The sequence below is a fragment of the Aethalodelphis obliquidens genome, unplaced genomic scaffold, assembly GCF_003676395.1.
Source record: "Aethalodelphis obliquidens isolate GAN/ISIS:26980383/991018 unplaced genomic scaffold, ASM367639v1 scaffold8, whole genome shotgun sequence".
In the NCBI taxonomy this organism is placed as follows: domain Eukaryota; kingdom Metazoa; phylum Chordata; class Mammalia; order Artiodactyla; family Delphinidae; genus Aethalodelphis; species Aethalodelphis obliquidens.
The window spans coordinates 10792739-10811731 of NW_020837952.1; the positions used below are offsets into that span (position 1 = coordinate 10792739).

Genomic DNA, 18993 nt, shown 5'->3' on the forward strand with positions numbered 1-18993 from the left:
CCTTACAAGGAGACACAGTAACAGGGAACTTCACTTCCAACTGAAGGTCAAATATAAACCCTTAACGTAGAATGCAAACTATGTGTAGAATTCTTTCTTCTGAAACATACTCAGGCATTACTGAGGTTCCTCATCATTAATATAGACTACCTTCATCAAAATGATAGGCTTCTTTTTGGAGCACTGTATTTTCCGTGCTCTGCATGTCTACATTTTACTTGGAGACACTTCTCTCTCGCTCAAGTGCTGCTGTATGCAAACACAGTGTTTTGAGGAATTTATCTGAAGATTCTTAACTCAGTTACTAAAAATTCAGTTTATTATCACTCCCAGAAGGAGTGATAGAAGGTGACACTTACATTTTATTCACTGCATCTAACATAGTTCTTGGCACATAGTAGGAACGTAAAAATATTTGTCCTAATTATTACTCATCCCTAATAAAACCGTTCTCCACTTTCAAATTTATTTCAAGTCTCTCTGACCCTCCCTAGATTTACAAACATCATTCCTTTTTATTTTACTTGCCCTGTGAATTTTCCTATAGCCCCAGGATACACTTTTTCAATGGCATATAAACGAACTCCCTACTAGTTACTACTACAGAGGTTACAATCCTGGCTTTACCATTTACTATGATGTGACACTGTTGCTTAAACACTCCATGCCCCACTTTTCTTATTAGGGAATGGTGATATCAATAATATAGATCTCAGATAAGGTTAAATAATACACTTAAATTGCTTAGAAAGACCTCTTGGTACAGAGTAAGTTCAGAGATGCTAGCCATTTTTTTTTACGTTGCTTATCTTCATCCAAAGTTGATCCCAACTATTCATTTTCACCCTTCCTTTGTCCAGACTGCACTGATGGAAAAGTCACGTCTCTACGAATTAAATGTCCTGTATTGTGACTTTATTGTCTTTTGAGCTCTCAGCATCTAGAAACACCAAGGTTTACTTGAAATATTTTCTACTCTCCTTGGAGATTCCAAACTGAATTTTGTCCCTTGTACACTCAGCACATGAACCCTATCTACTTAACACCTGTATATGCCATTCCTTCAGCCTAGAGGCTCCGAGCATTATTTTCCTGGGCCTCACATCTAAATTTGTCTCCAGCTTCATCCATCTTTTTTTTTTTTTTTTTTTTTTTAGTTATCTGACAAAAGAAACATTATTCCTATCACACTAACCCTTCTGCTTAACATTCCCAACTCCACCTGTTTCTCCTTCCTCCAGGATATTAATCCATCCCTCCCTTTATCAGTTTCTCCTTCCCTACTGCCTCCTTGCAGTATAAACCTATAAACCTTTCTGGCCTATAAATCTTTCTGGCTTCTCCCATAAGAAAAAATATTTTCACTTAATCTTCCACTAAGGTTACTCTTTTACCTTCCTTACGGCCACTTAATTCCAGGAAAAAAAATGATTTAAATGTAATGTCACTACATCTTCCTCTTCTTTTTATCATTTGTACCAGCCAGCCCCAAACCCTTTCACATCATATATAATTTTATTATCTTCTACCAACCTGATTTTACACCACTGCAGAACAAATGGAACTTGGACATCTTTCACAATGAAAGAACCACCATTGAGTAAATACTACGTACAAGATAATGTGCTGAGCACTTTACATGTATTCACTCATTGAATCTTGACAACAAATCCTGTGAGGTAGATATCTTTATTTCATGAATAAGGATACTGAGACTTAGTTAATTTCTCTCTCATTTATCTATTTATGATCTTGCAGTTATTAACTTCCTAAGTCTAAGTAGCCCAGGGACAAGCTGACACTTACCCATGTACTAATCAACTTCAATGATTGCTTTCCAACTCCTGGGCTAACTACTGACACTGCTCTGTTGAAGGTTACCAAAGAGCTAAACACCACTTGCCTCTTCACTGTTCACATCCCCTTAGAATTTCTATGGGATTTGATCCTGCTTATTCCTCATACATTTTATCTTTCTTTCCATCTAGATAGAAACACCCCTACTTTCAACTTTCCTTTATATTTTCACTCCTGGGTTCTTAACATACTTCTCATCCTCTCCTCCCTCCCTTATGGTATAGATGAACATACTCTAATTTCTTCCATATTAAGAAAAGTACACTCTTTCAATTCTGCCTCCCCTGCATAACCACTACCCTACTTTTCCTTTTTATTCCCCTGTGAAATAGAAGTCTACGTGTACTATTTTCCACTTTCACATCTCTCATTCACTCTCCAACCCGCTGAAATCTCAGCTCTACAATAAGCATTTCACTAAAACTGCTCTTTCCAAGACCAACATTCTCTAATTACAAATCCAATAAAGCCTGTTCAGTTCTTATCTAACATGACCTTTCTGAATGTTACCTTGGCACTGTAAACTCATTAGGCTTAAAAAATGAACTCATTGTCTCCACCTGCCACTCAACTTGCTTTTCCTTCAGAGTTTTCTAATATTTAACTAAATCTCAATTATCCCATTTTAGTAGGCTCAGGGCTTTGAGTTCTCTTCCACATCTCCCTTATACTCATCCAATCATCCCACCCAACTTCTCATTTCTACCTTGGCAAAACCCTTCATTAGTGGTTCTTAACCCAGAATGCACATTAAATCACCCAAGGAGATTTTTAAAAAATACTTGTTCCCAGACTCTAATCCTAAACCAATAAAGAGAATCTCAGAGAGTAGAGTTGGGTGTGGGTAATTTTTAGATCTTCAAGTAATTTAAATGACAACCAGGATTGATATCTATTTTTTTCACATTCTCCTCAGTGTGATAGTCCAAGCTGAGGCCCTCATTAACTTTCCCTGGATTATGTTAGTCCCCTCTAACTTCTCTTCAAGTGCACAGTCTCTCTTCTTTAAGACTTTCCATCACATTTTTGCTGAAACCTGTGAAACAAAACTTTGTAGTGCCCTGCTCACATACCTTCTAAAGTTCAATCACTTTGTATAACAGATAAAACCTTCCAGAAAAATGTCTGACATAGTGTATAACATTTATTAATTTGAAATATAATGAAGATTTAAAAAAATCAAAACAAATATGAAACACTTATGTCTCCTGTGTACCTACTTTTCATTGGCTAGCAGAATGCCCTGCAAATGTAGGGCATTAAAAAAAATCCATTGAATAGATTTTAAAGGCCATTTTAAAGGCTAAACTTCAGCTAACGTTTGATCTCACCAAATATGCATGTGCCTAGTAGGAATAAGTCAATTACATGCCAGATAATTGTGAGGTCTACACTACTTTTTAGTATCACGCAGTGCAATGAATAAAATCTGCTACCTCTACTCTTTTTTCAAAGTATTCTGTATATAAAACGAAAGAGAAGGCAAGGAAGGAAGGGAAAGATGGAAGGAAATGAGGGTAAGGAAGAAAGGAAGAAAACAAGAAAGGAGAGGAAGGCAGGTATGAAGGCAGAAAGGCAGAGACAAACCCTTACCTTAAAAAAATAGTAATGCTCTACTATGAGTTCTCTATGTGGGTAAGGGGAACAGGAGGGAACAGACACCCAATATGTGTCTCCCCAACTTTTCAGCTTCTCTGTGTCTTCCATCATTCTAATTCTCTCCACTTAAATGGGTCAATATGAGAAAGGGCTCCATGATGAAAAATACTACTTGATATTTTTGCATATGTTGCTCTTTCAGATGGATATATGATCATGAATTGAGAAAATGATCAACATTTTTAAAAGATCATGTCCCACTTAATCATTGTGCTATTAGCCATTGTGTATTATCAAAAGTCACAACCTACTTGTATAGCATTCCCTTGCTGATTGAAATAAAGAACAGGACCAAACTCCCTTTTTATTTCAACCATAGATGCAGATTCTCAGACCTCTTCCTACCCATTAAGGCCAATTCCAAATTTGAAATCTTATATGGTACTGTCTGATGTTAAAACTGGAAGTTTCCATTGTGTTAAGGCAACAAGAATGTATAAAAATAAAATAAAGCTATAGGATGTTATTCCATAAATAGAGAACTTCAAAAAAGTCATCACAAATCAGCCACTCATTGACCCATAGACTCTCATGATCTATTCTATGTTATGACATACTGAAGTAGGTGTTTACCAAATTAATTAAAAAGAATAAGATCGTATACACACACACATAAACACACCCAAAGTGCATGTGAAACCAGTGAAATCTGAATAAGGTCTGTATTTGAGTGGATAGTGTTGTACCAATGTCAATTTCTTGGTTTGGTAAGATGTTATCACTGGGCGATAATGGGGAAAAGGATACACAGAAGTCCTCTGAGCTATTTTCATAACATTGGAAATCTTAAATTACTTCAAAATAAAAGCTAGTTAAAGTAATTTTTAAAGGCTAAATCATAGCCATATTTTATGTTTTAATTAACATTTCCATATATGGTTGACCTTTGAACAACGCTGGGGTCTGGGGAGCTAACCCTACATGCAGTCGAAAATCTGCGTACAACTTACAGTCCATCTTCCCTCTATGCGGTTCCTCCATACCCAAGGTTCTGCATCCCTGGAACCAACCTCAGATTGTGTAGTACTGTAGTACTTAATGTTGAAAAAAATCCATGTATAAGTAGACCTGTGCAGTTCAAACCTATGTTGTTCAAGGGCCAACTGTATAATGAATTTCAAAGGATAAACAGTCATTATTTTCAACAATTTTTATAATAAAATGATTTTTGTATATTGCTAGCAAAATTTTGCCAGTTTTGCTCACAGTCAAGATGTGAGCAAGTGGCACAAGTGTAGATATATCTATTTCAATTGTTTCTTAGCAAAGAAGCAAGTCAAATATTGGAACCTTGTGTAAATGGCAAGATTTGCCATGGATTTTTATAAAAAGAAGATTGAAGAATTTATGTCAGCTTCCCCATAAACTCAGAGGTTTTCCTAGATAGTAACTGAAGTGCTTTTAAGATAAAACACTGGAAAATAGATTCTCTGAATGTAACTCATGAAAAAGAGTCCATTTTATATTCCAATTTTATTCGCCTTTTCTGAAGAGTCACAACATTAATCTACTGGGGATAATCTAGTTAATATATTTGAAATTCCATTTATTTTTTTCTATTGATATGCATGTATTACACTTGAATATAATACAGAATTTCCAGTGTTGTTTTAAGGGACATAGTTTAAAAAATGAGAGGCATGATCTATAATTTCAAACCTAGGACAAATTCATTATTTCCAAAATAATATAGTTTTCCACTTTGTTCCAAAGAAATTAATGATACTATTACTGATGCAGAAACTCCAGCACAACTGTTACTCCTTTCTTTATGAGTTGAGACAGTCTTGAACCATTGCAAAATTCACTCAGAGCCATCTAGTTGTATAGGCATAATTAAAATGGAAGGAGAAAGTCATTCCATTCCATGGACTTACGGGGCAGTATAGTTTACTTTAGTTCAATATCAAAAGCATACTTTACAAATTTAATGTTTAACAAATTTTACACTTTTAGTCATTCTGCCGAGAAAAGATTCTGGGTAATGTCTTGGTCTTTGAAAGTTGTTATCAATTTAGCCTGGAGAGCTTTGGTCTGTATGTCAGCCTCCATCATGGAAGTCAACATATACCTAATTGGCCATGTCAGTGAGTTTTAAAAAACAAAAGATGTCCACACCTTCTCTAACATAATGGAACTTCTAATAGGACAATTTCTGAAGTATCTTCCTATTAGTCTAAGATGAGTAAAACATAGAAGCTCCTCCCCCTTTACATTCTTTCAAACTATACCTTTATACAATATCCAGAATGGCTATGCAATTTCCATTCTTCTCTCCCTCCGCATCACAAATGAAACAAAGCAGATGTAGTATAAAATTATACATTCTGCGAGTAACTTAGAAAAACAAGTACATACATGTTTAAGGCCTTGAAATATTTATAAGATTTTCCTGTAGAACTGAAAACCACAAATGTTAAAAGTACTACGAAAACGTGGACAAAGACTGACTAAAGAAATTGTTTGAACGGGACAACTGTAAGCAAATATTTATAAAATTTAGACCAAGGAAAAGAACAATTTATTCTACCAACAGACTGAATAAACAAACAGATAGGCATTCAAACAGTCATTGGGATAGAGCAAGAGACAGCCTTTTTAGAATGAGATAGAAAGGACAGTTTAAAAAAATACTAGAAGAAATCTAAGTGAATAACTTTCAAGCTAAGAAATCAAAACCCACGTGCATCCTTGGCAATTTTTTGAAACTGAAGGTTACCTAAATACTTGACTGCTCACTGCTAATTTCTGTGAAGGGAAAAAGTAAAGATAAAAATGAAAGAAAAAGCCCACTTAAAAAAAAAAAACAAAAAAAACTGAAAGGGAGAGTACTCTAGAGGTACCAAACAGGAGTATATAATGAAAATGGTAATTCAGTTCTAACTACTACCTATTTTACTGACAGAGAGCTGCAGCAGTGTGTTAGCCTTGGGGAAACATGTCAGCTTGTCTATACATTCTTATATGATTGATGTATTCAGATAACTTTACTTGCCAACAATAATTATTATCAATGGATATATATTTCCATTCCTTTAACAAAAGCAACTTTAAGATGTTAAAACATGTAGGCTTTCAGAGCTTCAAGATTAGGATACAAATAAATTGTCTCAGTCTACACCATGCCAGAGGAGAAGTTCGCAAAGGAAAAGTCACTGAAGCCATGTGCAGTCCTAGCCACTGAACACAGGACTCAGGAACAGGTCCATGACAGAAGGCCAGTGCACTTGGGAGACTCAGAAACAAGAAAAGCAGTCACATTTGGAGCCAAGAGCCCAAAAGGTAAGTGTCTCTGACACCATCCGGCAACGCCAACTCTTCAGACAGTAACTTCAAATCCTTTTTGCAAGTGCAATTATACAAGTTGAACACAGTTCAAATCTGATGAAATCTTCATGATATAGAAGTTCATGTCGGACTTTTAAAAAGTCTTGATTCCAAGAAGAAGCTGATTACAAGCCATGAAATCCCCTGGAAATAGCAGACTCCAGAGTGCCTCTTGTGAGCTGTATAAAAATTTTCCTTCAAGATCACCTCATGAGTTATGTTTCTATGCTGATGTTCAGTGTAATCAGCCTTGAGGATCACTTGATTTATCCTTTGTTAATGGGTTACCTGCAAAAGAAGAAGAAAATAGAATCATTTCATAACAGCCAGCATCTTAACACTCTACACAATTAAGTATTAGAAATGAATATGTAACTCAAAATGCTGTATCAAATAAATTATTGAATTTTAAAGGACTACCATATTTAGGTATTTATAGCTTATTAAAAGAATTATTTTCTCTATTATTTCATAATATTTTTAGAGCCCCTTGAACTATTATCCAAATGACTCCAACGGTGACCAGGAAGATCTTAACTGGTGATCTTTGCCCTTTCAGATCTGAAGAATGATTCTGGAATCCCTGTTCTTTGCACAGGCTTGGTGGACATAATAACCCAGAGATCATACACATCATGCCAGGAGTCAGTGAAGAAAGGCCTTTGGCCTCAGGGATACAATCAGACCCCATCTTCAAGAAAGCCCTTGAGATCTGGTTGCATAAAATCCATTCTTGAAGTAGTTTAAAAGTTGAGTGCTTATTGACTCAACTGTATTTCAGAAAATTAGCCATTCGTAAGGCAAAATAAACCCTATTATTTTGAGAGAAAAACAATTAATGATAGTACAATCCTTTACCAAATTTTAAAGGTGCCCAAATTTCTCATGGAATTGATTACAGCAGTATTATTAATGCTATTATACATTACTGAGGCAGATTCACACTGGATTTTTACACCTACTCAAGTCCAGAGAATGTTTGTATGCAGGAAAAAGGAATAATAGCTAGCTAGCTAGAATACCTGATACATACACAGATATCTCTATATGCATATGGAAGGAAGATGATATAGAGAGATAGATTTCTGCTGTGTCAATGAATTTCTAGTTATGCTCTTAATATCACAGTACTTAGAGTTGCCTAACAGTTCTTTTGCAGCAATGGTGAGTAACAAAAAGTGAGTTTTTAAAAATTATTGTGGATACTTTGGTTTTATTTCATTAAATGACATAGTTACTTGTCTTTTCATGAAACATTTGCCAAAAGACTGGGTTTTGTTTGTGTTGTTTATTGTTGTTCAGTCAACTATGAAAAATAGGAACATTAAACAAAACAAGAAAGGCAGCTCTAGATTTTGCTCTGCCATAGCTGGTCTCCACAGGAAGGTATAAAATTCAAATAGGTAGGTTCTGCATGGAGGCAGCCTTCATATCTGTGTCTCGTTGGTCAGCTACCCCTCCCAAAGAAGGAGCTTCTGTCTGTGTATCTGTAGCTGCTTATGCCCATGCACAGAGAAACTATGGAAGGAATGGAACTGTGGGTGGGAAGATACAGATGTGAAGGGTCTGCTGGCCTCTAGAGATTCTGGGAGCGGGAGATATCTCCGATAGGGAAGCAATTTCATTATCAATTTGTCTGCCATTCAATGGTCATTTTATACAAGTTGTGAGAATGGCTCCCAGCCTGGGAGTCAGTGTAAGAAGGTGGGGAGGAAATGTGAAGAGTGCTATGGACATGATGTTACAGGTTGCTGATGCAGATGGCTGATCACTGTGAAAAACACAGAAACGTTATTTTTGTGATACACTTTGTTGACAAACATTGATTTAGTACAATCTGATTTCCACTGGCTGAGAAAATTCACCTGCCTTTTCTGAAAACTCTCTTAGTAGGCATCATTATGAAACATAATATGGGGACCAGTGCTTGAAATGACAGGAACAAAAGAGGAAGAGAACAACTGGTTTAGCCTCAGGAGAGGTTCAACACGGGCAACTGGAGGGGCACACTGCAATGACTCCAGGAAAGCAAGTGACACGTCCTCTTGAGCCACCGCAAGCCCAGGTTCCAAGTAATCTCTTGGTGGGTGTGGCGGACGCATTCTTACATCTTCATTCCAAGGTAAGTATTTCATCCTGCTGGTTTATATAAAGCTGAGGAGTGATTCTCTCAACCATTTATATACTTAAAGCTTTATTTTCACATAATTTTAAAAATAGACATCAAATTGACAGTATAATACCAAAGGTTTATATATCTGTAATAAATCTTTCTTCCATGTCAGTAGAGGAAACATATAAGTATACACAAACACATAACTATACAATCCACATGCCCCAGAATATCATATATACACATTTTTATCATGCTGTGTTTCTATCAGCTAAAATAATTGCTAGAAAACCAAACTTCAAACATGATTTAAAGAAGTGATCGTCTAAATAAGCATGGATTGAAACATAATGAAAGCTTTTCCTTATTCTCCAATTTCATGCACTATTTCCTAGTTTCCTAGTTTATTAATCCTAAAACATCCACATTTTATGAGATCAAGGGTAACAGACAACTTGTTTTCAGTATGATTTTTGTAAATCATTTGATCTTGATCAGAGGACTGTTGTGGTCTGGCACATAGAGCTCTGGATTTAGGTCAGTGTGGCAAGAACACTAATCACACTGGCTGTGTCATACAACCTCTGGGAGCTTCCCATGTGTAAAATGGGGATAATCTTGTTAGCCTCACAGCGTTGCTATGAGGATCGAATTATTATACTTATGAAAACCTAGCTTTGTCAACTATGAAGTACTATAAAAATGAACGTTTTAGAGTTGGGATCAGTTTTTTTCAGTGCATAAATGTTTAACAAGAAAACCACTAAAAGTAGAATGAGAGGATCCCACTAACAGACAGACATTCACTCTCAAGTTAGAGGACTACACTTAAGGAATTCAAACAAAGGCTGTCATAATTTGCCCATTTCAACGAAGTATAAATATATCAGTGCTCTCCCTGACAACTTCCAGATTTGTACCAAATGAAATGGCAAAGCCAAAGATTTAAAAACATGTAGATGATTCGGAATACAGGTACATTGTCACCAATTTTCATCACCTAATATGAAAGGTCCAAATAACACTTTAAAATTATTGTCTAAAATTCAGTACAAAAAAACGCTTTTATGATTTATGTGCGCATTAAGTCCAAGTGAATCATGTTTAAATTATGACATGCTAATGGAGGAAAAAGGATTGCCATTTTACCCTTTATAGATGATAAACTGGAACTTCCTGATACGAAAGAGTTGCTTAAACAATACTTATACAATCCAACATTTAAAAATTTTGCTGTCATTTAAGAGTAAGCTTTTAGTACATCAAATTAAGCACTGCCTTATTTTTTAGAACTTAAATATTACTCTCTTTTCACTCAAGCCCATCTTTTGGAAGAGGCCAACTAGCAAAAGTTTTACCTTCAAAGGAGGCTTTTCAGCAAGTTTTCAGTGACTAAAAGCAGGAGGTTGCAATAGGATCACTTTTACCGGATAGGAAATAGCATTTGCTACCATGAATTCGCTGTCTTCTCGTTCTGAGGGCAATAGATGTAAAATACTGCATGAGGGAGAGAAATGGTCCTACAATCATGACGGTTATGCCTTGAGCTTCATACACTGTAATTACTATCTCAGTAAATTTGCCTTTCCAAAGGCAGTATTTTACACAGCTGTTCTTTTTCATGCAAATTTTGTGTGTGCTGCACACCAGCCAATTCGATAAGTGAAACTACTTGGCTGCTGAACACATGCAATAATAAATTATTATTACTATTATTATCAATATTATTTCATAAAGCACAAAGCTATCTTGGTAATGAGCCACCAGGTTGAAGAAGCTAATCTGGTAACATTAAATAAAAAGCACTGATTCTTTAAGATGAGAGCATCCATTTATTTCTTCCAGTCCAACAAGTCTACTACAGGGCTCTGATTAGATTTCTCAATAATTTATGCTAAAATCATGTCTTTTTACATCTGTTCACCGATTTAAATGGCGAAACTAAAACCAGGTAAATGGCATATAAGATGCTATATTTAAAATGAAGTGAAGTCAACTATTTTAATACTGCCTGTCTTCATTTTGACCATTATGTTATATGTTCTGCCCATCTTCAAGGTAAGATAAATTAGAAAGGCTAAAAAAGGTAAAAAATTACAGAATCCATTCTGTCCCCAAGTGCAAAAGATGCTTTTATAAAGTTCTTAAAATCATTATATTCATGGAGCCTATAGTTCTTTTTCCCTGTTCAAATCATGCTGACTAGGTTGCCAATGGGAAACAACACACTATGGTAAGAGGCATAATGACAAATAGTGTGGGCTGTGCAGACAGGCTGCCTGGTTTCAAATCTCTGCCTTATCACTTTCTAACACTGTGAGGTTGATAAATTATTTAAACCCCCGAGCCTTAGTCTCCCATGTGAAATATAAAAATGGTATTATCAGCCCTCATATGTTTGCTATTGTGATTAAATCAGATAATCCCTGCCAAGTGTCTGTCCAGGCAAATGCTTTTTAAATATTAACAGGTGGTAGCAGTAGTAATTCCCAAATAAGACACAAAAGGTGATGCATAGGATGCCTATGGGAGGGGGCATTATTACTTCTTGTTTCTCTATAAACATTGATTTAATTAGTAAATTTGCTGTGTCTTATAGTAACTAAATTTGTAATTATTCATTTCGTATGCTGTTAATCAAAGTCATATATCAAGATGGAAGCACCATTGTTTTAGCTGGCTTTGGGAGAGAGACTGTCTTTTCAGACAAGGTGATAGAAAGTATGTAATGGTTAAAAAGGTTATACTTTGAAGCCAGGCTGTCTAGGTTCAGTGCTTATTTCTGCTGATAACTCAGCATGTGACCTTGAGTAAAACAGCTATAATATTAGTACCTAAATCATAGAGTTGTATGAGCTGAGGAGAAAATAAGTTAATTGGTCAAATGCTTAGAACTAATATTCTAAGGCACATAATAAGCATTATGTAAGTGGTAACATTATTCAGATATGGGTACATTTCTACGCACCTAAACACATTGAATTCCTACGTTTGCCCTCGATTATTTCTGAGCATAAGTTACTAATTTTTACAGGCAATTGCATTATTTGTTTTTCTAGTGGACCAGCTGCCATCAGACTCTACATGCAGGAAAAATATTTAGGAAACTAGTACTACACTTTAACCACCTAGGCGTAGAAATAAATGTGGTATAATTATGCCAAACAAAATGCAGATTTGTAAGTTTCCTTATTCATTATTGATGGCTCCTTTGATGTATTTGGGTTCCAGCCCATATCCCAGATTTTTTTGTAAATTTCAGTTGTTCACTCTGCCAGTCTACATAAATTTGTGAAATCACTGCCAAATCGCCACAGTGTCCGTGTCAATCCTATCATATTAGCTTAACTTACAAAATATTCTTATTTTCTCCAGTGTGGTCATTAAAATCTTTTTATGAGGAACTATTGAACAATATTTATGTTCCTTTGAATATAAAATGAGTCACATACAAGAATAGAAGAGACAATGCATTATGAACGTAAGTCAATTTCATTTTTTAAAAAAATTTTCACTAAAATACCCAGGTTATTAGAGAAACAAACATTTATCTTTAGACTGATGGACATTCTTTAAATAATTGGAAGGCAAGGAATAGGTGGCAGTATTTCTGAAAGGAGGCAGCAGATTAAAATGCAGTGCATGTCAGATTTTTATAATACAGCCGCTTAACATCATAGATAGGCATCATTTCAAACTAATATTCCAATAATCTAACTTATTCGATATAGGTAAAAAGGAAGACTAGAATACCCTCATGCTAAATGCCGATCTTTTAATTAATTAATTTCTTTATTAATGTATAATTGACATACATTGTATTAGTTTCAGGTATATAACATAAGGCACTCTACCATTTAAAATCTTTCTGAGTCAGTAAATGGATTCTTAAAGCAATCCCATTTTTTTTAACCACTAAATGCTGATTTGAATGAACTATTCCTTGCTTGGAAAATAATTGCTGCTTCACTGCAAATGTATTTTTTTAATGTAGCTTTTACAAGTACATGACTTCTTGCTTCACTTTTTGTGTACTAAATGTGCAATTAAAACATCATTACTCTGCAGTAGCAGGTTTTCTCATTTAAGCTGGAGAAAAGCTGCCATTGAGTTGGTCGTAACTGTACATGAACGCACTTGTGCTTTCTTAAAGCACCTTATGCAATGAGGTATTATGAAATGGAAGACTCCTATTGGTCTGAAATAATCATTTAAGAGCAAGCTGACCAGAGAGCTTTTAAGTATAGATGAGGCAGTTTAAGGCAATGACATATGAATCACCTTCATAAACATACACACCTATGTAAAAAATTAAGCCTCTATTTTACTTTCATGCTGGTGAAAGTGATTCCTATAAGCCCTGAAAACTACTGCATTTTCATACCACAGTTTAATTTTCCTTCCTAAGAATGGCTGGTGCTGTGGCTTGGCCTCCACATTTAACATGTGCGGCACCAAAGCCAATCTGTTTAATACTTCGGCTGGGGTCAATATTGCCACTAACTGACCTTGTTATCCGTTCTATGAATTCTCAAAAAATTTATCTCAAAAAATTTAACAGGCTTGGGTGATTGGGAATAGTCATTTCAAACAACAGAGCATTTCTGTAGCTAACTGATTCTATTCTGTAACATCTTAAGGAAAAACCCAAACCTTTTTGCCAACCCAGTATTTAGGTGTACCTCAGCGTGGGTCCCAGTTTGGAAGCAGAAAATGTCATAGAGTCTTCCTAGACTTCTGGAAAAGAAAACAGAGCACCAGACTGACTGAGAAGAGGTGGGCTTGTTTTGATAAGCGTTTATAAGTGTTACAAGCTTCTGGTTTTAGAACTTTGGACAAGTCACTTAAAAATCTCTCAACCTCCCTGGTTCGTTCATACCTGTCAAACAAGCTGGCTAGACTTAGTGAGTTTCTAATTCCCTTCTATCCCCAAGGATAATAAGGACTAATTCAAAATGGTATAAAATTTTATCCCGATTACTTTATTATTTACTTGATTACCTGATTACCTTATTTATTACCTAAATTCATTGGTGGTATAACCACTATATAGACTTCATTTTACTAAAAAACCTGTATTAGAATGAGGGACTAGTGAGCTTTTGCCACAAATGCATCTGTCAGTGGCTTTCAGCTTCCTGTGCTGTGCAAATGAAGATCTCAACTAGAAATGAGTCTTTGGAACAGATGGCCTTGCACCATTTCTTGGAACTTTGAAAGCTGTACAGTGTGCCTGCCATGAACTCTTCTATGTGACTCATGAAAGCTGATGACTGTTTGCACTTCCATTTATGCACATTCATCCACTCCGAGGCAGATCAACTGACTCTCTCTGGATGACATTAACTGTTAGCATTCCCTGACTTCTCTTTGGGTTGTTAATAAATTCCTTTGGGACGTTAAGAAAATTTAAGACTTTCCTACTTCTCCTGGCTTTCTACCATATATACCTTCCATTTAATCCAGGTGGAAAAACAACAAAAATTTAGATAATTTTGAAAGACAACAGTATAATGGTATTACACTGTTTAAAGAAACATCATAAAGTCCTTAAAATGGGAAAACAATTAGTTTGAATGCTTTGAGGAAAGCTGAATAGAGTTTTACAGATATTATTCCATATACCAGTGAGTTCACACATTTTTAGAGACGGTTGAAACTTTGAACTCAGTTGGAAGGCACTTTTCCTGCTAAATTTGATAGTAGGTTCATTTCTTTAGACTCACCTCACATATGTAAAGAAGTAATTTGAATTGATAGTTTTTAATCCAATTTCTGTTGTAAAGACTTACTTTAAAAGTTTACATCTGGTCAAGTATCACAGTCAAGAATTTCAGCCTCACTGCATATAAGGGCTAACAGAAGTAAGCAATAAAAATTGTGTTTATAAGGTGAATTTAAGATAAGTGGAATTTGGGAGGAAGGATTGAAACTTGGAAGGAATCTGTCTTAGTAGCCTAGGAATTACTAAGAGAGAAACATTTTCTCTTAGCTTCCTGGTTGGTTTGAGTTCCTTGAGACACCTGTCTGCATAAAGAATATGTTGCTTTCATTTTGAAAAGAACTTGGTGTAACTTGTGGAAGAACGAGGCTAGTACTGTGCCTTAAGTAGCGCACACACACACACACACACACACACTATCTCCTTTCCATCCCTATCTTCTGCCATAAAATTAAGTTTAGAGATGACCAATCTATATGTGGTACATTTTGGGGAAAAAATGTTTCTCTAAGTTATAAAAACTAGAATCCATTTTCTGAAAGATAGGGCAGCATAGGCAGTGATGTTTACTATGTTGGGGGTGTTTGCTTTTTTTTTTTTCTATTTCCCAGATATATTTCTCCCTTTTAAAAAAAATAGTCATGAGGGGTGCTGGGAATATGGTGGAAGACTAAGACGCGGAGATCACCTTCCTCCCCACAGATACACCAGAAATACACCTACACGTGGAACAACTCCTACATAACACCTACTGAATCCCGGCAGAAGACCTCAGACCTCCCAAAAGGCAAGAAACTCCCCACGTACCTGGGTAGGGCAAAAGAAAATAAAGAAAAGACAGAAACAAAAGAATAGGGACGGCACCTGCACCAGTGGGAGGGAGCTGTGAAGGAGGAAAAGTTTCCACACAATAGGAAGCCCCTTCGCGGGCGGAGACTGTGGGAGGAGGAGGGGGGAGCTTTGGAGCCGCGGAGGAGAGCACAACAACAGGGGTGCGGAGGGCAAAGCGGGGAGATTCCCGCACAGAGGATCGGTACCGACCGGCATTCACCCGCCCGAGAGGCTTGTCTGCTCACCCGCCGGGGCGGGCGGGGCTGCAAGCTGAGGCTCCGGTTTCGGTCGGAGCGGAGGGAGAGGACTGGGCTTGGCGGCTGGAACATAGCCTGAAGGGGTTAGTGCACCATGGCTATCCCGGGGAAAAGTCTGCACCTGCCGAAGAGGCAAGAGACTTTTTCTTCCCTCTTTGTTTCCTGGTGCACGAGGAGAGGGGATTAAGAGCGCTGCTTAAAGGAGCTCCAGAGACGGGCGCGAGCCGCGGCTAAAAGCGCGGACCCCAGAGACGGGCGGGAGACGCTAAGGCTGCTGCTGCCGCCACCAAGGGGCCTGTGTGCGAGCACAGGTCACTATCCACACCCCTCTTCCGGGGAGCCTGTGCAGCCCGCCACTGCCAGGATCCCGGGATCCAGGGACAACTTCCCCGGGGGAACGCACGGCGCGCCTCAGGCTGGTGCAACGTCACGCCGGCCTCTGCCTCCGCAGGCCCGCCCCGCACTCCGTGCCCCTCCCTCCCCCCCGGCCTGAGTGAGCCAGAGCCCCCGAAGCAACGGCTCCTTTAACCCCGTCCTGTCTGAGCCAAAAACAGATGCCCTCCGGCGACCTACACGCAGAGGCGGGGCCAAATCCAAAGCTGAGCCCCTGTGAGCTGTGAGAACAAAGAGAAAGGGAGATCTCTCCAAGCAGCCTCAGGAGCAGCGAATTAAAGCTCCACAATCAACTTGATGTGCCCTGCATCTGTGGAATACATGAATAGACAACGAGTCATCCCAAATTGAGGAAGTGGGCTTCGAGAGCAAGATCTATGATTTTTTACCCTTTTCCTCTTTTTGTGAATGTGTATGTGTATGCTTCTGTGTGAGAACTTGTCTGTATAGCTTTGCTTCCACCATTTGTCCTAGGGTTCTATCTGTCCATTGCTCTTTAAAAATTTTTTTCTTAATAATTAATTTTAATAACTATTATACTTTACCTTCGTTCTTTCGTTCCTTTCTTTCTTTCCTTCCTTCCCTCCTTTAGACAACGAATCATCCCAAATTGAGGAGGTGGACTTTGAGAGCAAGATTTATGATTTTTTCCCCTTTACCTCTTTTTGTAAGGGTGTATGTGTATGATTCTGTGTAAGATTTTGTCTGTATAGCTTTGCTTCCAACATTTATCCTAAGGTTCTATCCGTCCCTTTTTTTTTCTAAATAATTATCTTTTAATTCAATAACTTTATTATACTTTATTTTACTGTATCTCCTTTCTTTCTGTCTTTTTTCTTTCCTTCTCTCCTTCCTTCCTTCCTCCCTCCCTCCCTGCTTTACTTCTTGCCTTCTTTCCTTCTTTCTTCCTTCCCTCCTTTCTTTCTTTCTTTCTTCATATTTCTACTAATTCTCTCTACTTTTTCTCCCTTTTATTCTGAGCCGTGTGGATGAAAGGCTCTTGGTGCTCCAGCCAGGAGTCATGGCTCTGCCTCTGAGGTAGGAGAGCCAACTTCAGGACACTGGACAACAAGAGACCTCCCAGCTCCACGTAATATCAAACGGCGAAAATCTCCCAGAGACCTCCATCTTAACACCAGCACCCAGCTTCACTCAATGACCAGCAAGCTACAGTGCTGGACAACCTATGCCAAACAACTAGCAAAACAGGAACACAAGCCCGCCCATTAGCAGACAGGCTGCCTAAAATCATAATAAGGCCACAGACACCCCAAAACACACCTCCAGACGTGAACCTGCCCACTAGAGAGACAAGATCCAGCCTCATCCACCACAACACAGGCACTAGTCCCCTCCACCAGGAAGCCTACACAACCCACTGAACCAACTTTAGCCACTGGAGACAGACATCAAAAGCAATGGGAACTACGAACCTGCAGCCTGCAAGAAGGAGACCCCCAAACACAGTAAGATAAGCAAAATGAGAAGACAGAAAAACACACCACAGATGAAGGAGCAAGATAAAAATGCACCAGACCTAACAAATGAAGAGGAAATAGGCAGTCTACCTGAAAAAGAATTCAGAATAATGATAGTAAGGATGATCCGAAATCTTGGGAATAGAATGGACAAAATGCAAGAAACAGTTAACAAGGACCTAGAAGAAATAAAGATGAAACAAGAAATGATGAACAACACAATAAATGAAATTAAAAGTACTCTAGATGGGATCAATAGCAGAATAACTGAGGCACAAGAACAGATAAGTGACCTGGAAGATAAAATAATACTGGAAATAACTACTGCAGAGCAGAATAAAGAAAAAAGAATGAAAAGAACTGAGGACAGTCTCAGAGACCTCTGGGACAACATTAAACGCACCAACATTCAAATTATAGGGGTTCCAGAAAAAGAAGAGAAAAAGAAAGGGACTGAGAAAATATTTGAAGAGATTATAGTTGAAAAGTTCCCTAATATGGGAAAGGAAATAGTTAATCAAGTCCAGGAAGCACAGAGAGTCCCATACAGGATAAATCCAAGGAGAAATATGCCAAGACACATATTAATCAAACTGTCTAAAATTAAATACAAAGAAAGCATATTAAAAGCAGCAAGGGAAAAACAACAAATAACACACAAGGGAATCCCCATAAGGTTAACAGCTGATCTCTCAGCAGAAACCCTGCAAGCCAGAAGGGAGTGGCAGGACATACTGAAAGTGATGAAGGAGAAAAACCTGCAACCATGATTACTCTACCCAGCAAGGATCTCATTCAGATTCGATGGAGAAATTAAAACCTTTACAGACAAGCAAAAGCTGAGAGAGTTCAGCAGCACCAAACCAGCTTTACAACAAATGCTAAAGGATCTTCTCTAGACAAGAAACACAAGAGAAGGAAAAGACCTATAATAACGAACCCAAAACAATTTAGAAAATGGGAATAGGAACATACATATCGATAATTACCATAAATGTAAATGGACTAAATGCTCCCACCAAAAGACACAGATTGGCTGAGTGGATACAAAAACAGGACCCTTATATATGCTGTCTACAAGAGACCCACTTCACACCTAGAGACACATACAGACTGAAAGTAAGGGGATGGAAAAAGATATTCCATGCAAATGGAAACCAAAAGAAAGCTGGAGTAGCAATTCTCATTTCAGACAAAATAGACTTTAAAATAAAGACTATTAAAAGAGACGAAGAAGGACACTACATAATGATCAAGGGATTGATCCAAGAAGAAGATATAACAATTGTAAATATTTATGCACCCAACATAGGAGCACCTCAATACATAAGGCAAATACTAACAGCCATAAAAGGG

At 37.5% G+C, this 18993-nt stretch overlaps 1 protein-coding gene across 1 annotated transcript in view; it reads right to left on the reverse strand.

Annotated features, from left to right (window-relative positions):
* Nucleotides 1–6357: 6357 nt before the first annotated feature.
* TAFA2 (TAFA chemokine like family member 2) overlaps nt 6358–18993 on the reverse strand; it is a 161215-nt gene continuing 148579 nt past the window's right edge. The window contains exon 4 of the mRNA XM_027106874.1: nt 6358–7131. Within this exon, the coding sequence (XP_026962675.1) occupies nt 7120–7131 (12 nt within the window). The 3' untranslated portion in view covers nt 6358–7119. The remainder of the gene's footprint in view (nt 7132–18993) is intronic.